The sequence below is a fragment of the Xenopus laevis genome, chromosome 1S, assembly GCF_017654675.1.
Source record: "Xenopus laevis strain J_2021 chromosome 1S, Xenopus_laevis_v10.1, whole genome shotgun sequence".
In the NCBI taxonomy this organism is placed as follows: Eukaryota; Metazoa; Chordata; class Amphibia; order Anura; family Pipidae; genus Xenopus; species Xenopus laevis.
This window is the reverse complement of record NC_054372.1, coordinates 163,753,458-163,773,615: the sequence shown is the minus strand read 5'-3', so window position 1 is coordinate 163,773,615 and position 20,158 is coordinate 163,753,458. Positions and strand designations below refer to the sequence as shown.

Here is a 20,158-nt window from a genome sequence, read left to right as displayed (position 1 = left end):
TTTTTATTACATTCAGGCCCGGATTTGTGGAGAGGCCACCAAGGCCTGGGCCTATGGCGGCAGGATTTTGGGGGTGGCATGCTGCATAACCACACCCACATTGTTTCAGAAACACTTGGGATGCGCAGGAGATACAACAGTTTTTTAAATCTCTCGTGTGTCAATTCCCATTGCTCCGGTCCCAATGAAAATTTGAGTGAATAGAAGGGGGGGGCGTAGAACGACAGCGAGCCTAGTGGTGCCTGCGGTGTAAATCCACCCCCGATTACATTAACTAGTTTTTGTCTTTTAACTTCTTATAATATGCAGAACTGTCAACATCTCTATATGTATGTGCGTGTGTAGGTATATTGTTTTGGAATAGAACTAGTAATTTTCTGTTTGGTCCCCCTGTTCGTGCTTATGGGAGGAAGATTTTTTTTTATATATGTGTATTTTTTTTATCTCAAATGTTTAACAAATCTGTTTCTGTTTAACAGTAGTTAATTCTGATATTGCCTGCCTCTACAACAGACCAACGATACACCCATTTGCCTACAGAGTCCATACTCATCAGTTAGGTAAGAAAGTTTGCTGTATCATGCCAAATAAGTATACGTAGTTTTAATACAGCAGTTTCAATTAGCAAAGGTGCTTCATTTATTATTTTAACTAAAATGTGAAAAATACAGCATTTATTTTAAGCTATTTACCTATTATTTACCTATATTTGCTTCATCCCTTGGTGAACAGCATCTTTCCCATCCGCCTCCTGCTGGACATTCTTTTATTAATCATTCAATTCTATATTTCCATTTTCTGATATTTCACAAAAATGGGAGATAACTCATGCGGGGTTGCCTTGATGAACTGATAAAATATTGGATAAATTACCTCCGTTTTACCAAGTAGCTCATTCAGCTTTATTAACTTAATAGTTCTATTTATTTTTATATTCAAGTTAAACCTTTAGTATTTAGATCTGTAAGATCATTAAACATTGGAGAATATACTGTATAAAGTAATGTATTGCTAATACAGTTCCCTTCTATTTTTCAGGGCAGGTGGTGAGCGGCTTTAGAGTCAGACATGGCAAATGGACTTTAATTGGCAGACAAAGCCCACAGCTGCCACAGGTAGGTGTGCTTAGTAAATTAGTCATTTTCTCCATAGTGACTTAGAATATATTTATGTTAATGTGTTGCATGTTTCAGACTACAGGTGTGGGATCCTTTATCTAGGAAACCCATTATCCAGAAAGCTTCAAATTACAGAAAGGCTGTCTCTCATAGACTCCATTTCATCCAAATAATCAAAATTTTCAAAAAATGATTTATTTTTTCTCTGTAATAATAAAACAGTAGCTTGTTCTTGATCCCAACTAAGATATAATTAATCCTTATTGGAAGCAAAACCAGCCCATTGGGTTTATTTAATGTTTACATGGTTTTCTAGTAGACTTAAGGTATCAAGATCCATATTACGGAAAGATACGTTACACAGAACCCCCAGGTCCAGAGCATTCTGGATAACAGGTCCCATACCTGTATTGGTACATGTGACAGATTTTGGTGTGGTTGAACATTTTCCAATGCTGCCTGTATTATAAATGCAAATGGCAAAATGCCCAAACACCACTTTGAGTGCCAAAGGCCTGAGTGTTTCATAAACTATTTGCCTCTCAATCCTTTGGCAGGAATGTGCTGCACCTAAGTAAACAATTTATTTCATCCCTGGGGTACATATTGTAGAGTTTGTAGAAATGGAGTTCAGTGGAAACGTTTTGTTCCATATCTATATAAGATTTAGGGGGTTATTTACTAAACTCCTAAAGCAAAATTCACAAAAAATTTGTGATTATTTTTTATATAATTGGACTTTTACATTTTTTTTTGGAATTTATTAAACCCAGAGGATGGAAAAGTCTGAATCAGAAAATCTGGCATCTCAGACCTGTCGAGGTTGCAAATAAGTCAATGGGAGAAGTCCCAATGATTTTTTGATTTGTGCTGGGTTTTGTGCAATACCCCGAGTTTTCGGGCAAAAATCTGTGTTTTCGGGTGAAAAATCCAAATAATCGTGAAAATCGGATGAAAAATCTGAAAAGATTGTGGAAATCTGTTTTGTTTTTTTCCCGCAAAGCAAATTTTTGGGAAAATGTAAAAAAACCTGTGCGGAGTTTTTAGCAGAACATTTTGAGATAAATTCGGACTTTGATAAATAACCCCCCTTAGAGAAATCATAGGGACAAATTTAAATTTCATATGATGATCATCAGAATTTGCTTATCTTAACATTTATACACCCATCGTCTGTCTGTTTGCTTATCTAATACATATGTACCAGGACTGCTAGCCTCTTCCTTTTATGAAACATGAAATTAGTTGTAATGTTGTGTCTATTTCAAAACATAATGTTAAAGTGTTAAAAAAAACTATTAACAAGCTAAATTAACAACTTGTTTAAACAAATAAACCAGCTAAATGAACAATATGTTTCATCCCTGGAGTACATATTGTACAGTTTGTAGACGTAGAATGTTGTATCTATTTCTATACAAGTGTCTCTTTAAGTGGGATTTATTTGCTCAGAGTAATGCGGAGGGTAAATGAATGATGCAATTAGTTATGGTTCACCATATTTGACTTAATCATTTGTAGGCTCTTTAATGTTGTGCCTTTGACACTTAGAATAACGTATTATATACTGCACACTGGGGCTTATATTTAATAGCATGTCATTTGCTAGAAGGGTGATTTGTAGAAAATATATCTCTTAATGTTAAAGGGACACTTTTGTCAAAATAAAGACTTTAATACTTCAAAACAATGTTTAGTGTTTAGTTAATTAAATGATACAATGATTTATATTGTTCTTCCTTAAAATGATGCAGCCATTAACATATGAGGAAAAAAATGCAATATGCAATTTTTAAATCATTGGATATTCTAGCTGTGCATAGCAGGAAAATAGGTATGATTATAATTATTGATTTAAAACCCTTCAAGGTGGGGAGGTAAGATAAGTAAAGGGATTCTATCATTGTATGCAGCCATTTACTTGTCTACGTTCATCATATTTAATTGCACACACAACTAGTTATGCATAGAATCAAGTGATCCAGTAAAACTATTTATTTCAAAAGATTTGGGTACTTATTTTTTTTCCCTCTCCCCATTTTGTGTTGCTAAATCTCCACTGGTCACCATAAAGGCAGTGAAGAAGAGCCGTAGTTAATCTGCACTTTCTGCTGTTCCGATCATTCTGACTGACTGCACAAACAAACAGAACAAGCACAACTATGGCCCCTTAATACAGTATTTGTCTGTTTGGCCTGGGGTTGGGGCTTACTGGTTATCCTGTGTATGGTTGCATTAAACTAGAATCACATAGCTGAGAGAAAGTAGATAAGAACATGAGGGCATGGAAATATGCAGTAGAAAAGTAGCCAACACTTTTTTTCCAGAATTAAAGGACACGGGGTTGCCCATAAGGTAGGCTCCCTCAATTAATCTGATTTCACTTAGTACCATAAAGATGCATTGAATTTGCTTCTTTTGCAAGGGCTACACTACATTAAGTTTTTTCAAAGGCTCATATTAATGTGGCTATGCAATAAAATAGCAACCAATGCACAGGGATTATTTAATGTTCGCCTGTTTTCAAGCACACTTTTAATTTGTTGCTATGAGTTCCTGCACTTGGGTAAACCTTGTGCCATTTATTACATATGCGGGAAAGTGCACAGAAATCACAGAAATAAAGACTTTTTCAATTACTTTCTGATTTCTATTTGTGACCGTTTTTTCTAATATTAAATTTTAATATTTGTATTAAAGGGGACCCGTCACCCAAAAAAATTATTCAAAATCCTATTTTATCACATTAGTCAAGCAAAATGAACTTTAATTACACTATATAAATTATATGAATCTTGTTTCCTTCAGTCTGGGAATTCATAATTATAGCAAGCAGGCAGGAGCCATTTTGTGGGCACTGTTATTAAGACAAGCCTTGTGTCATCTCAGAATCTTGTTTGTGCACCAAAATGGGGGACCTGATGTCCATCCCCATGCCCTGGCTACACAATTAAATGGTAAAGAGAATGGGGGAATGTGTGGAGAGCAGTGACATCTAGGAAGTGCTGATTGGAAATTGAAAGTAATTGTCTGCCCCGCCTCTATGCCACTGGCATAGAGGAGTGGCAGACAATATTTGATTGACAGCTGAGATTTTTAAATGAGCTTACAACAGCTATGAATGCTTTAATAAAAAATAGAAATTGGATTTCATGTTTAATTTGAAAAGGACTTTTATTATACAGATTTTTGTGTCTGGATGACAGGTCCACTTTAAATATTTTAAGCTTAAAGTTACATTTTTTACCTTGTTGTCTCTTTCTAAATCAGCTGGAGGGGGTCGCCAACTGTTCTAAATTGATACATTTCTTATATTTGGCCCTGCTGAGCAAAATTCCTGATCCCTGAGCTGTTAGAATTGATACAATAGTTGCTAAGGCTCCGCAGATGCTGCTGAGAAATGTGTCAACTAATGTTACAAACTGTAAGAGTTCAGAATCTGTACCTGGATTGCTGAACTGCCAGAACAATTCATTTTGAACCTAATTTTTGGAAACAAAGTAAAAAAAAAAAAAAGGAAAACAATTGAAAAAAAAGTCTTTGTTTCTAGTGACCAATCTGAAAATAACTGAACTGAATAAAATGTCTGGAAGGGGACCAACCGCTTTAACTGTTTATTAACCCTTTTACCTTTAGCTAGGTAGATTTGTCAGTATTGCTTCAAAATGGCTAAGCCAGTAATAAGGCTTTGTGCTGATGATTTGATTTGTTCTACAGTCTCACATTACATTATGAAAAAGTCTCTCTGAGATATCAATTAATGTGGCTCTTAAATATTGATGTAAATAAAGTAACAAGACAAAATGAATGCATATCATTAGAAATGAAGGCTGGATTACATGAGTATAATAAGTATGACTTGCACTCTAAATGTATTTTGTCTATAATTTGAATTTGATTAAAATTTGAATTAAAAAAAACCTTATTACCTTTCTATTATAAAGCTCAAACAGATCATTGTTTTGTTTTAACTTGAACAAGAGGATATACTGCCCCTTTAAATCTATAAAATAAAATTTGAAAGTTGCTTATGATTAAAAAAAAAAAAAAAAAAAGGATTCGCTCTAATGCATCTTGATGTTTTCTTTTTCAGGCGTTTTACCCTGTAGAGCATCCATTAGAGATTAGCCCTGGAGATATTATAGCAACCAGGTGTCTGTTCACTGGTAAAGGAAGGATGTCGGCGACATATATTGGGTATGAAGAAATAATGCTTTAATTAATGTCCTAAAAATGAAGAGCCCTATTGCCTTATAGTTGTTCTCATGTTAGCCCCCGGTACATTTATTTACAGCCTAATAATTCACACAATTGAGTGGGTTCATGCAGTCTAGTTACCTTTAAGTGCAAGGTAAATTATTTGATGAAAATCAGCTCTATGGGAAATTGCCTTGCTGTAATTTGGAGCTTTCTGGATATCTTTTTTCCGGATCAGGGGTCCTCTACATGTACACTAGAATGCCATATTTTATATACTAAACTTGCTACACCATCCTAAACCTTCAATATCTCTATGAGGGTAATGATCCAGGTGTTTACATTTTTTACAAGAGCTTATCAAATTTGTTAGGAGTGTCTGTGACACTGCACATGCTCAGTGTGCTCTGGGAAGCTGTTGGGAAGCTAAGCTTAGAGGTCAGTGCAAATCATCAAGCAGAAAATGAGCCTGTCATGTAAGCTCATTCTACATGGCTGATTATTAAATTCTAATGTTAATTGCACTGGTTGGAGCTGCCATGTAATGCCTGTGTAGTGACTTTCTATACATACAATATATTTTCGGTCCTTATACCCGGGTAGCTGACAGCAACAGAGAGCATCAGCAGAGAAGAAGATAGGGAGCTACTGTGGGCATTTTTACAGGCATCTTCTTCCAGCATTTCTAACCTACTTTGTAAAGCTTCAGTTCTCCTTATAACAAGTGTGTTTTTGTTTCTCAGCACACCCAGCAATTATATGTCTGTAAAATTTCCTCCGGTGGCAGTTTTGTTTTTCACTTTTATAGAAAGAAAATCTTCATTCCCCTTTTGAATTGCAAAATCTCCTTGGCACCGGGTTAATGCCACATAGCATTTCATTCTCACTTGAATCGGGCATTTGCTTTTATTGACTACAAACAAAATCAATGGTACAAAAAAATTATTTTTCAGTTCTGTTTCTTCCCTCTTTAAGTCCATTTCGTGCATTATGTTTTCCTCTTGAAAGTAGCAGGAAATCAATGGCATTAAACGAGGAGTTTCAGAGCTGGAAGCTAGAAGTGAGCCTCCCATGAATATAGCAGAGATTCTGACTAACTTACTGTATGTGCGCAGAGAAAGCAATTATACTGACATTTGATACACACAGTACGGAGCATAGCGATTTTCACAGCAGCAGTGGGGGGCTCATCGGTTGATGACATACTTGTGTAGTCTCTTGGGGGATCTCTTGATTGAATTCATGGATAAAGCAATCCCTTTTTGGAGCAGTCCTTTCCCCCCCCCCCCCCTTGGTGCTATTACTGTTGCCATGGTAAATAAGTGAATCCAGCAAGACATCACAAGCAAAGATGGCACTGGCATTTTTTTTTCTAAAGCAAAAATTGCTCTTTCACGTGATTTTCTTTTATGTTTTTCCCAAAGGTAAATTTTCAGTGTACCATTACGAAAAAGCAAAACAGAATTATTCAATTTCATTTTAAGTTATTATTGCACCTTGTAAAAGTGCCTTGAAATGTTTATTAGCAATAGGAAAATTGTAATATGAATATTATGTGCCAATTATTTTTGTAGCCTCGAAGTGCTTAATTGCAACTGCTCATGCAAAAGTGGGCACTGTAGTGGAAAACTCAGTCACTAGAGATTTAGTTCATATTGTTTTTGCGTGCCTTGTAATTAGAATAACACTGAAAAGGATTCAGAAAGAACTTATAGGAAAAATGAAAAAATGCTTTAATGCTGCTGTTGCATGGCCAGCAGGTATGGTTAGAAGACCCAAAAGACGGTGGTCTAAACCTGGTGACTAGTTGACAGTAAGACCAACATTGTCCACAGAGGGCTCCATTTTTGGCACTTCTTCAGAACTGGATGTTGTTTATTTTAGTGCAACACAACTTATTTTCTCTTCTCAGCTTCCATAGCAATGCAACACATATTATTGCTTTTATTTAATTGAAAACCATAGCCAGGCTTTATTATGGTGTGCTGCACCCAGCCGATCACCATGTGTCCATGTAACAGATTCCTAAACCTATAAATTGTATGGCAGAGCACTTTAGTAAATAAAAATAAAAAAGAACAGAATGCAGATCCTAAGGCAATACTACTCCAGGTTGGACTGTCCGAACCAAACTTAGAACCCCTTTTGGTACTGTATTTAGAATAAAACTCAAAATGTTGGAAAATCAAAAGGCAGATAAGCTTGATGTCCAATGAAAGTTGGTCAGTATCACTATATCAGGATAAAGTTTGTGTTGATGGTTTATAGCATATTGTGTTCTCCTGATCTATATACGGTATCTGCCTCCCAACTGCAGCATAAATATGAAACTGAGAGCGTGAATAACAATCACATGGCTTAAGACACCATAAGACAACTGAACAAGGGGAGGTTTAGATGAATTTAGCTCTGTGAACGTTAATGCAGGTAATAAAGCCAAGTTAAATTACCCCTCGCCATAATATATGTTATAACAATCCATAGGTTGATTTTATTGAGACACTTTCAGAAAATTTACCACTGTGATTAGGGTTTTTCAATTTTAGTCCTCTTCCACAGTCGATGCTCCAATCCACTCCCAGGACACCCAAATACCCTCTCTGAGCTCCCCCTCTAGCCGCTCAACTCACAAATTTCCCTTCCGATTAGGCTGATGATATCATGGCTCCACCCCATTTACATCATTATTGTAGCCCATATGAAATGGAACTGCGCCCTCACTGACTCACCCTTGTCTTGTCTACTACTTTTCTGAAAAGTGGCAACACTATGTGTGAATGAGAGTCCATTTGGTGAATACTTAAAGAGATTCTGTCATAATGTTTATGTTGTAGTTTTTATTTTATTATATTTTATTACATTGTTTATAAATAATTCATTCTACCATATAAAATGTTATTCCTGAACCATCAAGTGTATTTTTTTAGTTGTAATATTGGTGTGTATGCAGCCATCTCAGGTCATTTTTCCTGATCCTATGCTTTCAGAAAGAGCCAGCACTCCATGATGAATCTTTCAGAGTAGCTTTTGTTTCTCCAATTCAATGTTACTGAAGGAGTAGCAGTGGACTTGGATTTTTACTATTGAGTGCTATTCTCATATGTACCAAGGATTTGGTATCTGGTGTCAGGGAGCTGTTATTTGGTTGCCTTCCCATTGTTCTGTAAATAGGCTGCTAATGGGGTGCTGGGGGAAAAGGGAGGGTCATATCACTCTAACTAGCAGTGCAGCAGTAAAGAGTGACTGAAGTTTATCAGAGTTCAAGTCACATGACTGTGGGGCACCTGGGAAACTGACAATATGTCTAGGCCCATGTAAGATTTCAAAATTAAATATTAAATAAAACTGGATTTCAGTGCAGAATTCTGATGCAGCAGCACTGTCAACTTATAATCATTTTAATAATGTATTGTAGTATTCTACGTAACTCAACCACTACATGAAAAATTCGGACTGTGCTACCCAAAACCTGCATTCTCTTCAAGTTTTTCAGTGGTAATTTGTGACAATATGCTTTTTGACAAATTAAAGAATTGCAGATCATCAGCTATTTGTTTTAATGGAGCTTTAATCAATGCAGTATGATGTATTCAATAGAAACCAGTCAGTTTTCTAATATTCCAACTGCATTCTATGGACCATGGTCATTGTTTAGGGCTTGTCTGCCTGATATATTCTTGGACAAATTAAAAAATTATGTGATTTAATTATTTAATAATAGAGAGGAAAAGACTAAAATGTTCTTGTTGTATAGAAAACAAATGCTGAATTTAATTTCCTATATTCTTTATTTAGGGGCACAGCTAAAGATGAAATGTGTAATTTATACATCATGTATTACATGGATGCTGCCCATGCTACTTCATACATGACCTGTGTACAGACAGGTAACCCAAAGCTATTTGAAAACATCCCTGAGATTGCAAATGTTCCGATTCCTGTAAGCCCTGACATGATGATGATGATGATGATGGGACATGGTCACCACCATACAGGTAAACTTGATTAATTATTTTGTTTTTTTATTTAAAAAAAAAAATAAGGTTTGCCTTAACAGTTACTGTTAGCATGATGTAGATAGTAGTATGCTGGACGGTTTCAATTGGTCTCTGATTTCTAAATTTGAAAAAAAAAAAAAATACAGTTAGTCAAGGTCGAAGTTTTTTTACATCACATTTGACCATTTGCAGTAGAAGTAAAATCGTTCGATCGAAAGATGACATCCTTCGAATCGAACGTTTAGAAGTATTTCAACCATCGATCGAATGATTTTTCTTCGACTTCAAAAAATGTAGAAATGCTCTAGAAGGTCCCCATAGGCTAACATAGCACTTTGGCAGGTTTAATTTGGCGAAGTATTGAAGTTGGAATTTTTTTTTGAAGAGACAGTACTTCGATTATCGAATGGTTGAATATTCGAAAGATTTTACTTTCAATCGAATTCGAAGTCGTAGTATCCTATTCGATGGTCGAAGTATACAAAAAAATACTTCGAATTTCGAATTTTTTTACTTTGAAAATTCCCTCGAATTCACTTCGACCCTTGATAAATCTGCCCCTTAATGTTTTAGTTATCTGTATTATGTTTATTCCTTGCAATTAAAAGGGTAATTTGACAAAACCAGTTGCTTTCAAAGTCTACGTTACAAATAATAACTTGTTTAACATCCCTTCTGTTTTCATTTTTTACCATTCTCAATGGTTCCCAGAGGTTGCTCAGTAAGCCAACCAGTGGACTCTCTAAACTGATATGGTTACATACTTTAGTTCAGGGATCCCTAACCTTTTTTACATTCAGATTTAAAAAGAGCTGAGGTGCAACACAAGCACGAAAAAGTCTCTGGGGTGCCAAATAAGGGCTGTGATTGGCTATTTGGTAGCCCCTATGTGGACTTGCAGCCTATGGGAGGCTCTTTTTGGCAGTACACCTGTTTTTTTTTAATGCAACCAAAATTGCCTCCAAGCCAGGAATTCAAATATAAGCACCTGCTTTGAGGTTGCTGGGGGCAACATCCAGGGGGTTGGTGAGCAATATGTTGCTCACGGGCTACTGGTTGGGGATCACTGTTGATACATTTCTCAACAGTTTCAGTTCCTACTGAGCATGCTCTGTTTCAACAACTAATATATCAAGCCTAAACAGTTGACCTGGAACAGAATGTGTAATGCTTAGGTCAAATTATGGCATTTAAGGTTGTCAAATTGTAACAGTTGTGCGAGTCTGTGACCAAACTTGCTGAGCTGCTCCTGGGAAACCTGAAGAGAATATAAAGTAATTGGAAAAAGTTGATACTTCTGGTGAACTCTCTGAAACCAACTGAAGTGTTGGAAGGTGAACAACCCCTTTAAGCAAAATGTAACCCATAAATACTGTGACTTACCTACTTGCAAACTGTGTGTAGATAGATCGATATCTTTTGATGATTGCATTCTACTTTATTTTTAAGAAGCTGAGGCTGAGACGAATACAGCACTTCAGCAGCCTAAACGGGAGGAGGAAGAAGTATTAAATCAGGGTATGTGTTAATTGGGCTGATACCAGAAATGTCCTCACTTACGATTGGTTATTGGCATATTGAAAATGCACTTATTTATACAGAATTTTTTTGACATTCTTATACAGGCTACTTACAGCTTTTTTGATACAGAAGGCAAAACTCATAACCTCTTTAGCCATTCTTCATGTCCTGACTGCCGACAGCCCTCTCCTTATTCTTGCGTTTACTATTTTTGTCTATCTTGTCTGTGGTTGCCTGCATTCAGAAAACTGTTACCATTACCTTACTGAAATGGAAATTTTCTCTTTTTGTGAAAGCGTTGGTAGCAGAATGTTAATGTTCATATTAAGCCTGAAGGGATTAAAAAAGAATTCTGATTTGCATCTTTGTATTTAATTGTTAAATTTTTTCTTAGGGATAGGCTATTCCTTTAGGCTTATAAACCTCCATTATAGGTTGATTTCTTTGGTTATTCTCTCTGTTTGTTGATTGGATGATGTTGCTGACATTTTTATTATGCTATGTTAGCTGAATTAATTCAAAATTCTTGTAAGAAGCAGCTGTGCTGGAGGTAATTGTCAGTAGTTCTAATATGTTAATGAAGCTTGGTTCATACCTCCAAATTGTAGCTTCATCATCTCCAGTGCAATGTCTGAGCATTGCATACTTCCCCCCCCAACCCGAGGTTCATTCACTCCAGAAATGATTGGCTAATGGTCTTACACAGAATAATGAAGTTGTCTATGAACCTGGTGCTAAGCAGGATTACTGTATATTAATGAGGTAAAACATCAGTTGGATACAACTAACTTGGAAAAAATTGGAAAGTTATTACTCATTGCAAACAGTTAGTGGCCTTGGGAAGGTGATCTTTATTTCAATATATATATATATATATATATATATATATATTCTACACTATCTACAGCTGTGGCAATGATGGGATCTAGTGGTACCCCATTGGATCTATTTTTTTTCTTTAAATACAACTGAATATGCAAAAACGTTGTCCCAGCTGTTTTCCTAAACATTGGTGATGCTCAATCATTTGTATAGGGGTTGAACCTTTTTAGAGAATGTTCTTATGCTCTGCCTTTGACTTAATCCTCATCCAGGGAACCGCTCACCCTTTAGGTAAACCTCCAATCAAAATATTTAAGGAGAGCAATTCAATCAATACTGCTGTGATTTAATTTCTTTTATTTGCAGACTACTATTCACATGACATGTTTCGGGCCTTTTGTGCCCTTTCTCAAGTGTATAGGGGGTGAATTTAGATGCCTGCATTGCTTTAAAGACCTATTTTGAGACGCCATGATCTTCCAATTATTTTTGTGGTTGAAGATGTACATAGTATGAACTAGATTTAAACTGCAAAGTAGACTTGATTACCATACTTGCTGGTCATAATGGGTTACTAAGATATGATAGCGTTCATCATAATATGCAATATCTCTAGGTCTCCATACCTTAGGAGATAGAGCAGTGTGATGGAGGATACCGTTGAAGAGGATGACCCAATCATTTAAATGAGAACTAAACTCTAAAATAGATCATGGCTAAATATGCCGTATTTTATACAATTAACTTATTGCACCAGCCTAAAGTCTCAGCTTGTCAATAGCAGCAATGATCCAGGACTTCAAACTTGTCACAGGGGGTCACCATCTTGGAAAGTGTCTGTGACACTCACATGCTCAGTGGGCTCTGAGCAGCTGTTGAGAAGCAAAGTAGGTGTTGTCTCCAATTATCAAGCAGAAAATGAGGTTGGTCTGTAATGTAAGCTGATGCTACAAGGCTGATTATTAAATTCTGATGCTAGTTGCACTGGTATCTGTGCTGCCATGTAGTGATTATCTGTATTAATTATTAATCAGCCTTATGTATTGTGACATTTATATTCTTTGTGTACTGTATATTGTGAGTGGGTCCCTAAGCTCAGTAAGTGACAGCAGCACAGAGCATGTGCAGTGAATCAGCAGAAAAGTAGATGGGGAGCTACTGGGAAGATCTTCCCTGCTAAAGGGCTGTGGTTGCCTTGGGCTGGTACAGAATCCAAAACATAATGTACAACATTTCTAGCCTACTTATTAAGTTAAGCTTTAGTTCTCCTTTAAAGAATCCTTCCATATAGCTGCAAAGGGAATTGGATGAGTAGATATAAACACAAGAGGCCACATCTAGGAGACACAAATCCATCCATTGTATAAGTTGTGTACATACATCACAATTTGACAAGGGCCCAGATTCAATTCCGTGAGAAATCTTAATTTTATGGTTTATCATGTGAAAACTTACAGTTGAGATTTAATTTGAGGAGACAAAACTTTTCTAATTCAGGTCCAGTTTTTCTCATTGAATTGCATCTGGTTCTACTGGAAATTATGGAATTGAATTAAGAGATCAACTTTGCTAATTAAACTGAATTTGGCCCAAAAGTCGCTTTTTAAAAGAAGCTGACAATCAAGTCTCAACTGTTGTTAACTTTTGGTCGCTGAGTCAGTGACTCCTATTATACAGTATGTAGTGGAATGAAGTAACTATTCTTAAGAAGAATTTGTGGATATACACATTATAGGCACTAAAACCTAGATGGCTCATTAAGGAAAAATAATATATTTACATTATATTAAAAATGAAATGATTAACAGTAATATTTAATTGATTATGTTGATTCTAATGTTGAATTGTTATGGGGTGGGTAAATTGATCATAGGGTAAAGGGTATACATTTCTCTGTTATTGTAATTATAAAGAAATAATCATTGTTTGGGGACAAATATGACATGGTGGGTCTTCTATTTTTACAATGAGTTAATTTTTACTTTGTACCATGAATGATGTCATTTCTGAGCTTCCTTATGTTTTATATGCATGTAAAGTTTATTGTGTTTAAAGGAAAACTCAAACATCATAATTTAAATTATTATATTAATCTTAATAATAGACAAATGTACAACTTTAAAAAGCATCTCCTTGAACTCGATCCAGATCCCTATCATTTGTCTTGAGCACTGAAATTTTCCCAAAGTCTTTGCCTCGCAATAAAAGTGAAAATGAAATAAATTTTCAATTCTGTCTCACATCCCTCAGTTGGTGGCCTGCTTAATGTGGCCACTGTTTACTTGTCACACATCTTGTAGAGTTTAGATCTTTACCCTTTAACATAAAAAGTAATAAATTGTATCACCTGCTGATTCCTACTTCGCTGTCCATCGAAACCATACGCTATTTCCATAAAAATGGGTATCAAAAAATGTAAAATGAAATAATATATATACATTTTCCCTGCTACAGTTCATGAGTTTCCATTATGATACAAAATTACTCCTTCCCAATTACTCATCCCCATAATAGGGGGCCCCTTTAATGTTCTGAAAGTTATGTATTTTGTATAATTTCTATCAAGGGGTCTTTCCATAATTAGGATCCCCATTCTTACAACTCTTGTAACAAAAATGTAGGGGTTTATTTATTAAAGTTTATTTATTAATAGTTTTTGTAACTATAAAATCCGAATTTATTAATATTATTGCACACACTATGGATATATACCAAGTTAATTACAATCCAGTGAACATCACTTTTTTTAATATTACAGCGAAAAAAGAAATCATAACTACTTTTTTAAATCAAATGGATCCTATGGGAAATGACCTTCCTATATTTCAGAGCTTTTTGAATAATGGGCTTTCAGATAATTAATAGCTCCCTTACCTGTACAAGAAATAAGTTGCTTTACAATACAGTGCTCAGCAGGTAAGATGGCTTTTGCAGTAACCCATTAGAAATTGGCACTTGCAAGTTGGCAGAGGGAAGTCGGTCTATTTACAGGACAGTGTAATTGTCTGCCTGAAGTTGGAAACATGGTAGCCAAATGGAAGGAAGCAGAGCTAATTTATCAGTGCCCATAACGTTCTGCTGATTAAAGTTACACAACAGATTCTGTTTCATATACTTGGCTTTTCACCAATGTCTTAAAACAAACAAAACTTATTATTTAAACAACTATTTAATTATAATTTCTGTACAAAACAGTTTTGTGCCTAGCCAACAGTGCCTCATGTCTGCCTTGTGCCCATGTACAGGGTGTACAGGGTTTGGGTGGCAAATCCACTGAGTTTATATAGTAAGATGGAAATCCCTATATTGAACCCATAAGCCTTTTTTTTGGCCACAATCATATTTTTTTTTTAAAGAACAAACATTTCAGCAAGATTCAGACGGCAAGATTTTTTATTTTTTGATAATAGCAATGTTTTTCCACTATTTATTTGAATCACGGCAAAAGTGGGAAATGAATAAAATTGCCCCATAAGGTCACACTGCCACCTGTTTGAGGGTCTGGCCAAATGGGCAGATTCGGGGAGACTTGTCGCCAGGCGACAAATCTCCTCTTCTTTGTGGCGATTAATCTCCCTGATCTGCTTTCCCCTGCCTTCCGCCGGCTAAAATGAAAATTGCCTGGGGGCAGGCACTCGGAGAGCTTCGTTTTCCAAAGTCGTCTGAAGTTTCCTCATGAGGCAATTACGGGCGACTTCGGAAAACAAATCGCTCTGAGTGTCTGCCCCCATGCAATTTTCATTTTTAGTCTGTGGAAGGCAGATCAGGAGATTAGTCGCCGTGAAGAAGAGGAGATTTGTCGTCTGGCTATTAATCTCCCCGTGTGGCCAGACCCTTAGGGTAAGGCCACACGAGTAGATTCGGGGAGATTTTGTCGCCTGGTGACTAATCGCCACGTCTTTTGCGCAACTATCTCACCGAGGCAACTTCGGGCGACTATAGAAAACACATCTCCGCGTGTGCATTAGCGCAGGTGACTTTGCGTTGTAGCCTATGGGGAAAAACGCAGAGGCAGTTCGGAGAGATAGTAGCGCAAAAGACATGGCGATTAGCCGCCAGGTGACAAAATCTCCCCGAATCTCCTCTGTGGCCTTACCCTTAGGGATTTTACATTTCCAAACAGAATTTAGTGATAATCTCTGTAAGATTACTGCAACTAATAGCATTTATAAAAGTATTTTTAGCATCTGTATTTGATTTATGGTCTGCACTGTTGGCACAACTCTGAAAAATCAGCTGGCAGCTAATCAGGCTTCAGTTCTCTGTTGGTTCCAGAAAAATGTACTGGCCGCCGAGTTCCAGTTGGAATCTGACACTGTAAACCCTCAATATTTTGGTTCAAGTAATTGGAAATCTGTGTGTGCTTCTTTATGGCTACTAAACTGTCCATATAGTTTTTATTGCCATAATACTGAGTCTGTTGGGGTTGTTGTGTTTGTTTCCTAGTACAGGTATGGGATCCGTTATTTGGAAAACCCGTTATCCAGAAAGTTTTTAATTACGGAAAGGCTGTCTCCCATAGACTCCATTATAATCAAATAATCCAAATTTTAAAAAATGATTTCCTTTTTCCTCTGTAATAATAAAACCGTACCTTGTACTTGATCCAAACTAAGATATAATTAATTATTGGAAGCAAACCCAGCCTATTTGGGTTTATTTAATGTTTACATGATTTTCTAGTAGTCTTAAGGTATGAAGATCCAAATTACAGATTACACCATGTCCCGAGCATTCTGGATAACAGGTCCCATACCTGTATATGGAATGTTTCACTTCTATAATGCCAAGTCTGTTTATTGCTTAGTAATCTAGAGTAGCATCAATGTTCCAATTGGAATCTCACATGACTGCTGGCCTATTACATGAGGAAAATCATTTTGTCTTGGTGCCTCTTGTATTTTGTTAAATATTCACTTGCATATTCTATTACAGTGTGTATGCTGTTTATTTTATTTTTTATCGGTGGACTCTTTGTAGTATTTACTGTATTTTTACTCTGGTGGCAGAGTAGAACATGTTGCCTCTGTGGTTTCTTGAAGCAATGCAGATGGAGACGTGAGCATTTTTCTGAATTATAATTTACTTATGAAATTGGCTTAATAACGGTAGTAATTGTTTCCTGAGCTGAGGGACTTGTCTCCTAGGTTTGTGCATTCAGAAGGCTGGTTGAAATCTTTGGGAAGTAAAAGATTGTTTGCAAACATGACACAGTCTATTAAGGTCATTTGGTTAGTTGGCGGTTATCCTGTAAGTAGGTTCATCCACAGGTGCATGAAAAAAAGCATTTGTAGGGCAACAATCAAACATAATATATTTCCAATAAGTGAAGAAGCTGTGTTTGTTCTTATTTTGGGGTGTGTGTGTATTGGTAGGGGTTAGGTTGATTGCATGTGAATTTATTCCAATAAGTAGGTGATCAGTGTGTAGATATTTGTGTTTCCTACATCTGTAACACTGATATCTACACACAGATTATCTTCTAAATTACAGTGCTACGCAATATGTTGGCGCTATATAAATACATGTTAATAATAATAAATGAGCTCATAACATGTCTGGCACAATGAACTATAATTCCAAATGTTCTTTGTGGAGCTGAAAGCTGTAGGTTAGTATCCTTGAACATCTGACCTCTAGCAAAGCATGAGCTGTGAGGGCACTGTATTTTTTTTTTCCAATTGTACATTGAAAAGCTGACTATAATGGACCAATCAGTCAGATATTGTACAGTGTGTCCAAAGAAGGCTGTTCCCAAGTACTATTGTTTGGGCTGTGAGGGAAGCTGCAGGGCCTCCCAGTGTCCCATGTGTTGGTGCCAATGCCTTTCAATCCATTTATTACAGCAGAAAATACAGTATAAGCTTTCGGGGGATACCCTTCCTCGGGGGTATGCCCTTCCTCATGTGCAAGGGTATCCCCCAGAGGAAGGGTATTCTCCGAAAGCTTATACTGTATTTTCTGCTGTAATAAATGGTTTGAAAGGCATTGGCCAGCAGGTGTGCTCCTTCTATATAAAGGTGCTGAATACTAATTGACCTGGAAGCAGCCAGGAAGTGTATGCACCCTTGAAAATCAAGTAAGGAGGTGTGAGGAGGAATTGTGTATTGTATCCATTTGTTGGTGCCCCATGTACCCACTGACAATGTGTATCAGGAGATTAAAGGGGAACTCCGGCTTCCAAACCAAAATTAGATAAAGAGGCCCACATAACAAAAGAAACCCCTAATATACCCATCACAGTTACCTGTTTCTTTAAAAAGTATGAATAAATGCCATTTTCTATGGTGCAATCCAGCTGGTTAGCAGTTTTTCTCTTTTTGCATCATTTGAAATCCTGGCAGGGAAGGAGGGACTAAACACTGATATTACTGACAGCATGCAGGAACTACATAACCCACAATGCATTGCACTGTGATGTTCTGTTTCTTATTGAAATCACATATGCAGGGAATTGTGGGGTTTGGAGGATGCAGGCTGAGGACAGATGGCTGTTGATACAAAGCAACAGTAGTCAGCCAGCTCAGCAAAGTAGTCAGACAGATCAGCAGGAGAGCAGGGGACTAGGCTTAGGAAACTGTTCCAAACCATTAAAAATCATGAAAAGTCTGCATATTTTTTAACTGATGTATATTGTAAAATTGCTTTAAATTATGTTTACTTTTCAAAAAGCTTGTGCAGAGTTCCTTTAAATATTCAGATTGGACAGACTACAGTATATGTAATTCAACAGCTCCATAAGATTATATATACATGCTTAGATATACAGTCCATACGGTAGAAATTGGCCAAACTGCCTGGCAAAATCTAGACATGTGTGGCCATCTTTACTCCTTTGTTCAAAGGGAAGACGTATTGATGAATGCATAATTGCAGAGTTTTAAAAGCCCCTTCTCCATTTTAAGCAAATCTGTTTTGGTGTCAATGATCTATCAAGGGATATGGCAGATACTGCAGAGAAAATGATTGAAACTAGAGTTAAGGTTGCCATACACAATACAATCAGCAGATGGACCAAGTCAGCAGGTTAACAGCCCAGGTATGGGGCACTCACATTGGCCAAACGAATGATGCTTTCAGTGTATGGCCAGCTTTAATGTAGGTGATGAGTTCTTCAGGCAAGAATGGGACTAGGAGACAGATTAGAACAAGGATGGATTAAGAACAGAACATGTAGAAACAATATGGAATGGGCAAAGATCTGAAGAGAGAGATTGGAACAGGAGGTAGAAGAAAACAACTGTAGTATAAACTGGAACAGACATGAACATGACTGAGATCATGAAAAGTAGGACTAAGAAGTATCAAGATGTGTCAGGCATTGAACAAATACACAGGAACTGGACTAGGCAGGAACACAAATAAGGGAAGGTTGTGTGTGTGTGTGTTTTTAAAAACATTAAGCAGGGATGCAATGAGGTTGTAACCACCAAATTCAAATAGACAAATACAAGAGGTCCTCTGCACTCTGAACACAATACAGGTCAGACTTGGCAAGGCATAAAAACCATACAAGACTCAACCGTATTGGTTGTTCTAGCATCCCTGAATCAAGAATTTGTGAGTTTCTGTACCTTTTTAGGGACTTAAACGTCTCTCCATTAACTAAATTCAGGACACATGGAACAATTCTCTGAGGCTAACATTGAGGAAAGCTGGAACAATTGAACCTCAAATCTCAATGATTGCATCTTGTTCCGTCACTCTACATATCCTGTTCAGTGGGTGTAATCGTATCTGAAATACTTGTATCTATATGACCTGTTCCATTAGCATTATACCAGTATGTAAGGGAAGGGACAATCAATTAAAAAAATAAAACATTAATTAAAAAACATGAACTGTAGTTGCAATTATATTTTCTAAAAAGGGCTTTGTTTCACTACTTTCTCTTGCTGTTGTTTTCAGAATTTAAGGTTGGTTCCTATTTATAGAATGTAATCAAAGCTTAAACCTGTGTTTAATTACACTTGCCAAATGTAAATTATACCATTTTGAATTCTTGGCAGAGCAAACGAACCTTTGCTTTGTATGACGCAAAGAGAGTGTTGCATTACACTAGAGTAAATAGCACATACTGGGAGTATCTCAATATGATACCTTTGCTTTGCTTACACTACAATACTGCTCACCTTACTTTGTCTAATGTGAACAAAGTGTTTCCAGTTCGTCATTTTGGTTCCTATAGAGTGGAAATTCACACGTGCAATTTTGTAACCAAAACAACTAATTAGCAATTTGCTGTCCGCTTGTTAGACTACCAGCAAATTGACAGCATGAGAAATAAGTTAGAATGGCACACTGGCGTTTTGACTATCACTGTCCTCTATTTGAGAACAGCAGTAGATGAAATGGCCCACCTGTCATCTCTTTAAGGGGGTTATTTATTTTTTTGTCAAAAACCCAAAAAATTCATGTTTTTTTACTATAAAATCCATATTTTTAGTGGGAAAAAAACACATTTTTTTCTGGATTTATTATACCGCGAGGATGGAAAATGGC

At 36.6% G+C, this 20,158-nt stretch overlaps 1 protein-coding gene across 8 annotated transcripts in view; it reads left to right on the top strand.

The window, feature by feature from the left end:
* Window positions 1–20,158, top strand: part of pam.S (peptidylglycine alpha-amidating monooxygenase S homeolog) — a 111,344-nt gene that overhangs the window by 62,477 nt on the left and 28,709 nt on the right. For 5 of the 8 annotated variants that reach the window (XM_041573520.1, XM_018234092.2, XM_018234114.1 and 2 more), the window contains 5 exon segments: window positions 480–560; window positions 1,039–1,115; window positions 5,212–5,315; window positions 9,111–9,310; window positions 10,763–10,831. In XM_041573520.1, the coding sequence (XP_041429454.1) occupies window positions 480–560; window positions 1,039–1,115; window positions 5,212–5,315; window positions 9,111–9,310; window positions 10,763–10,831 (531 nt within the window). 8 annotated transcript variants of the gene reach the window in all.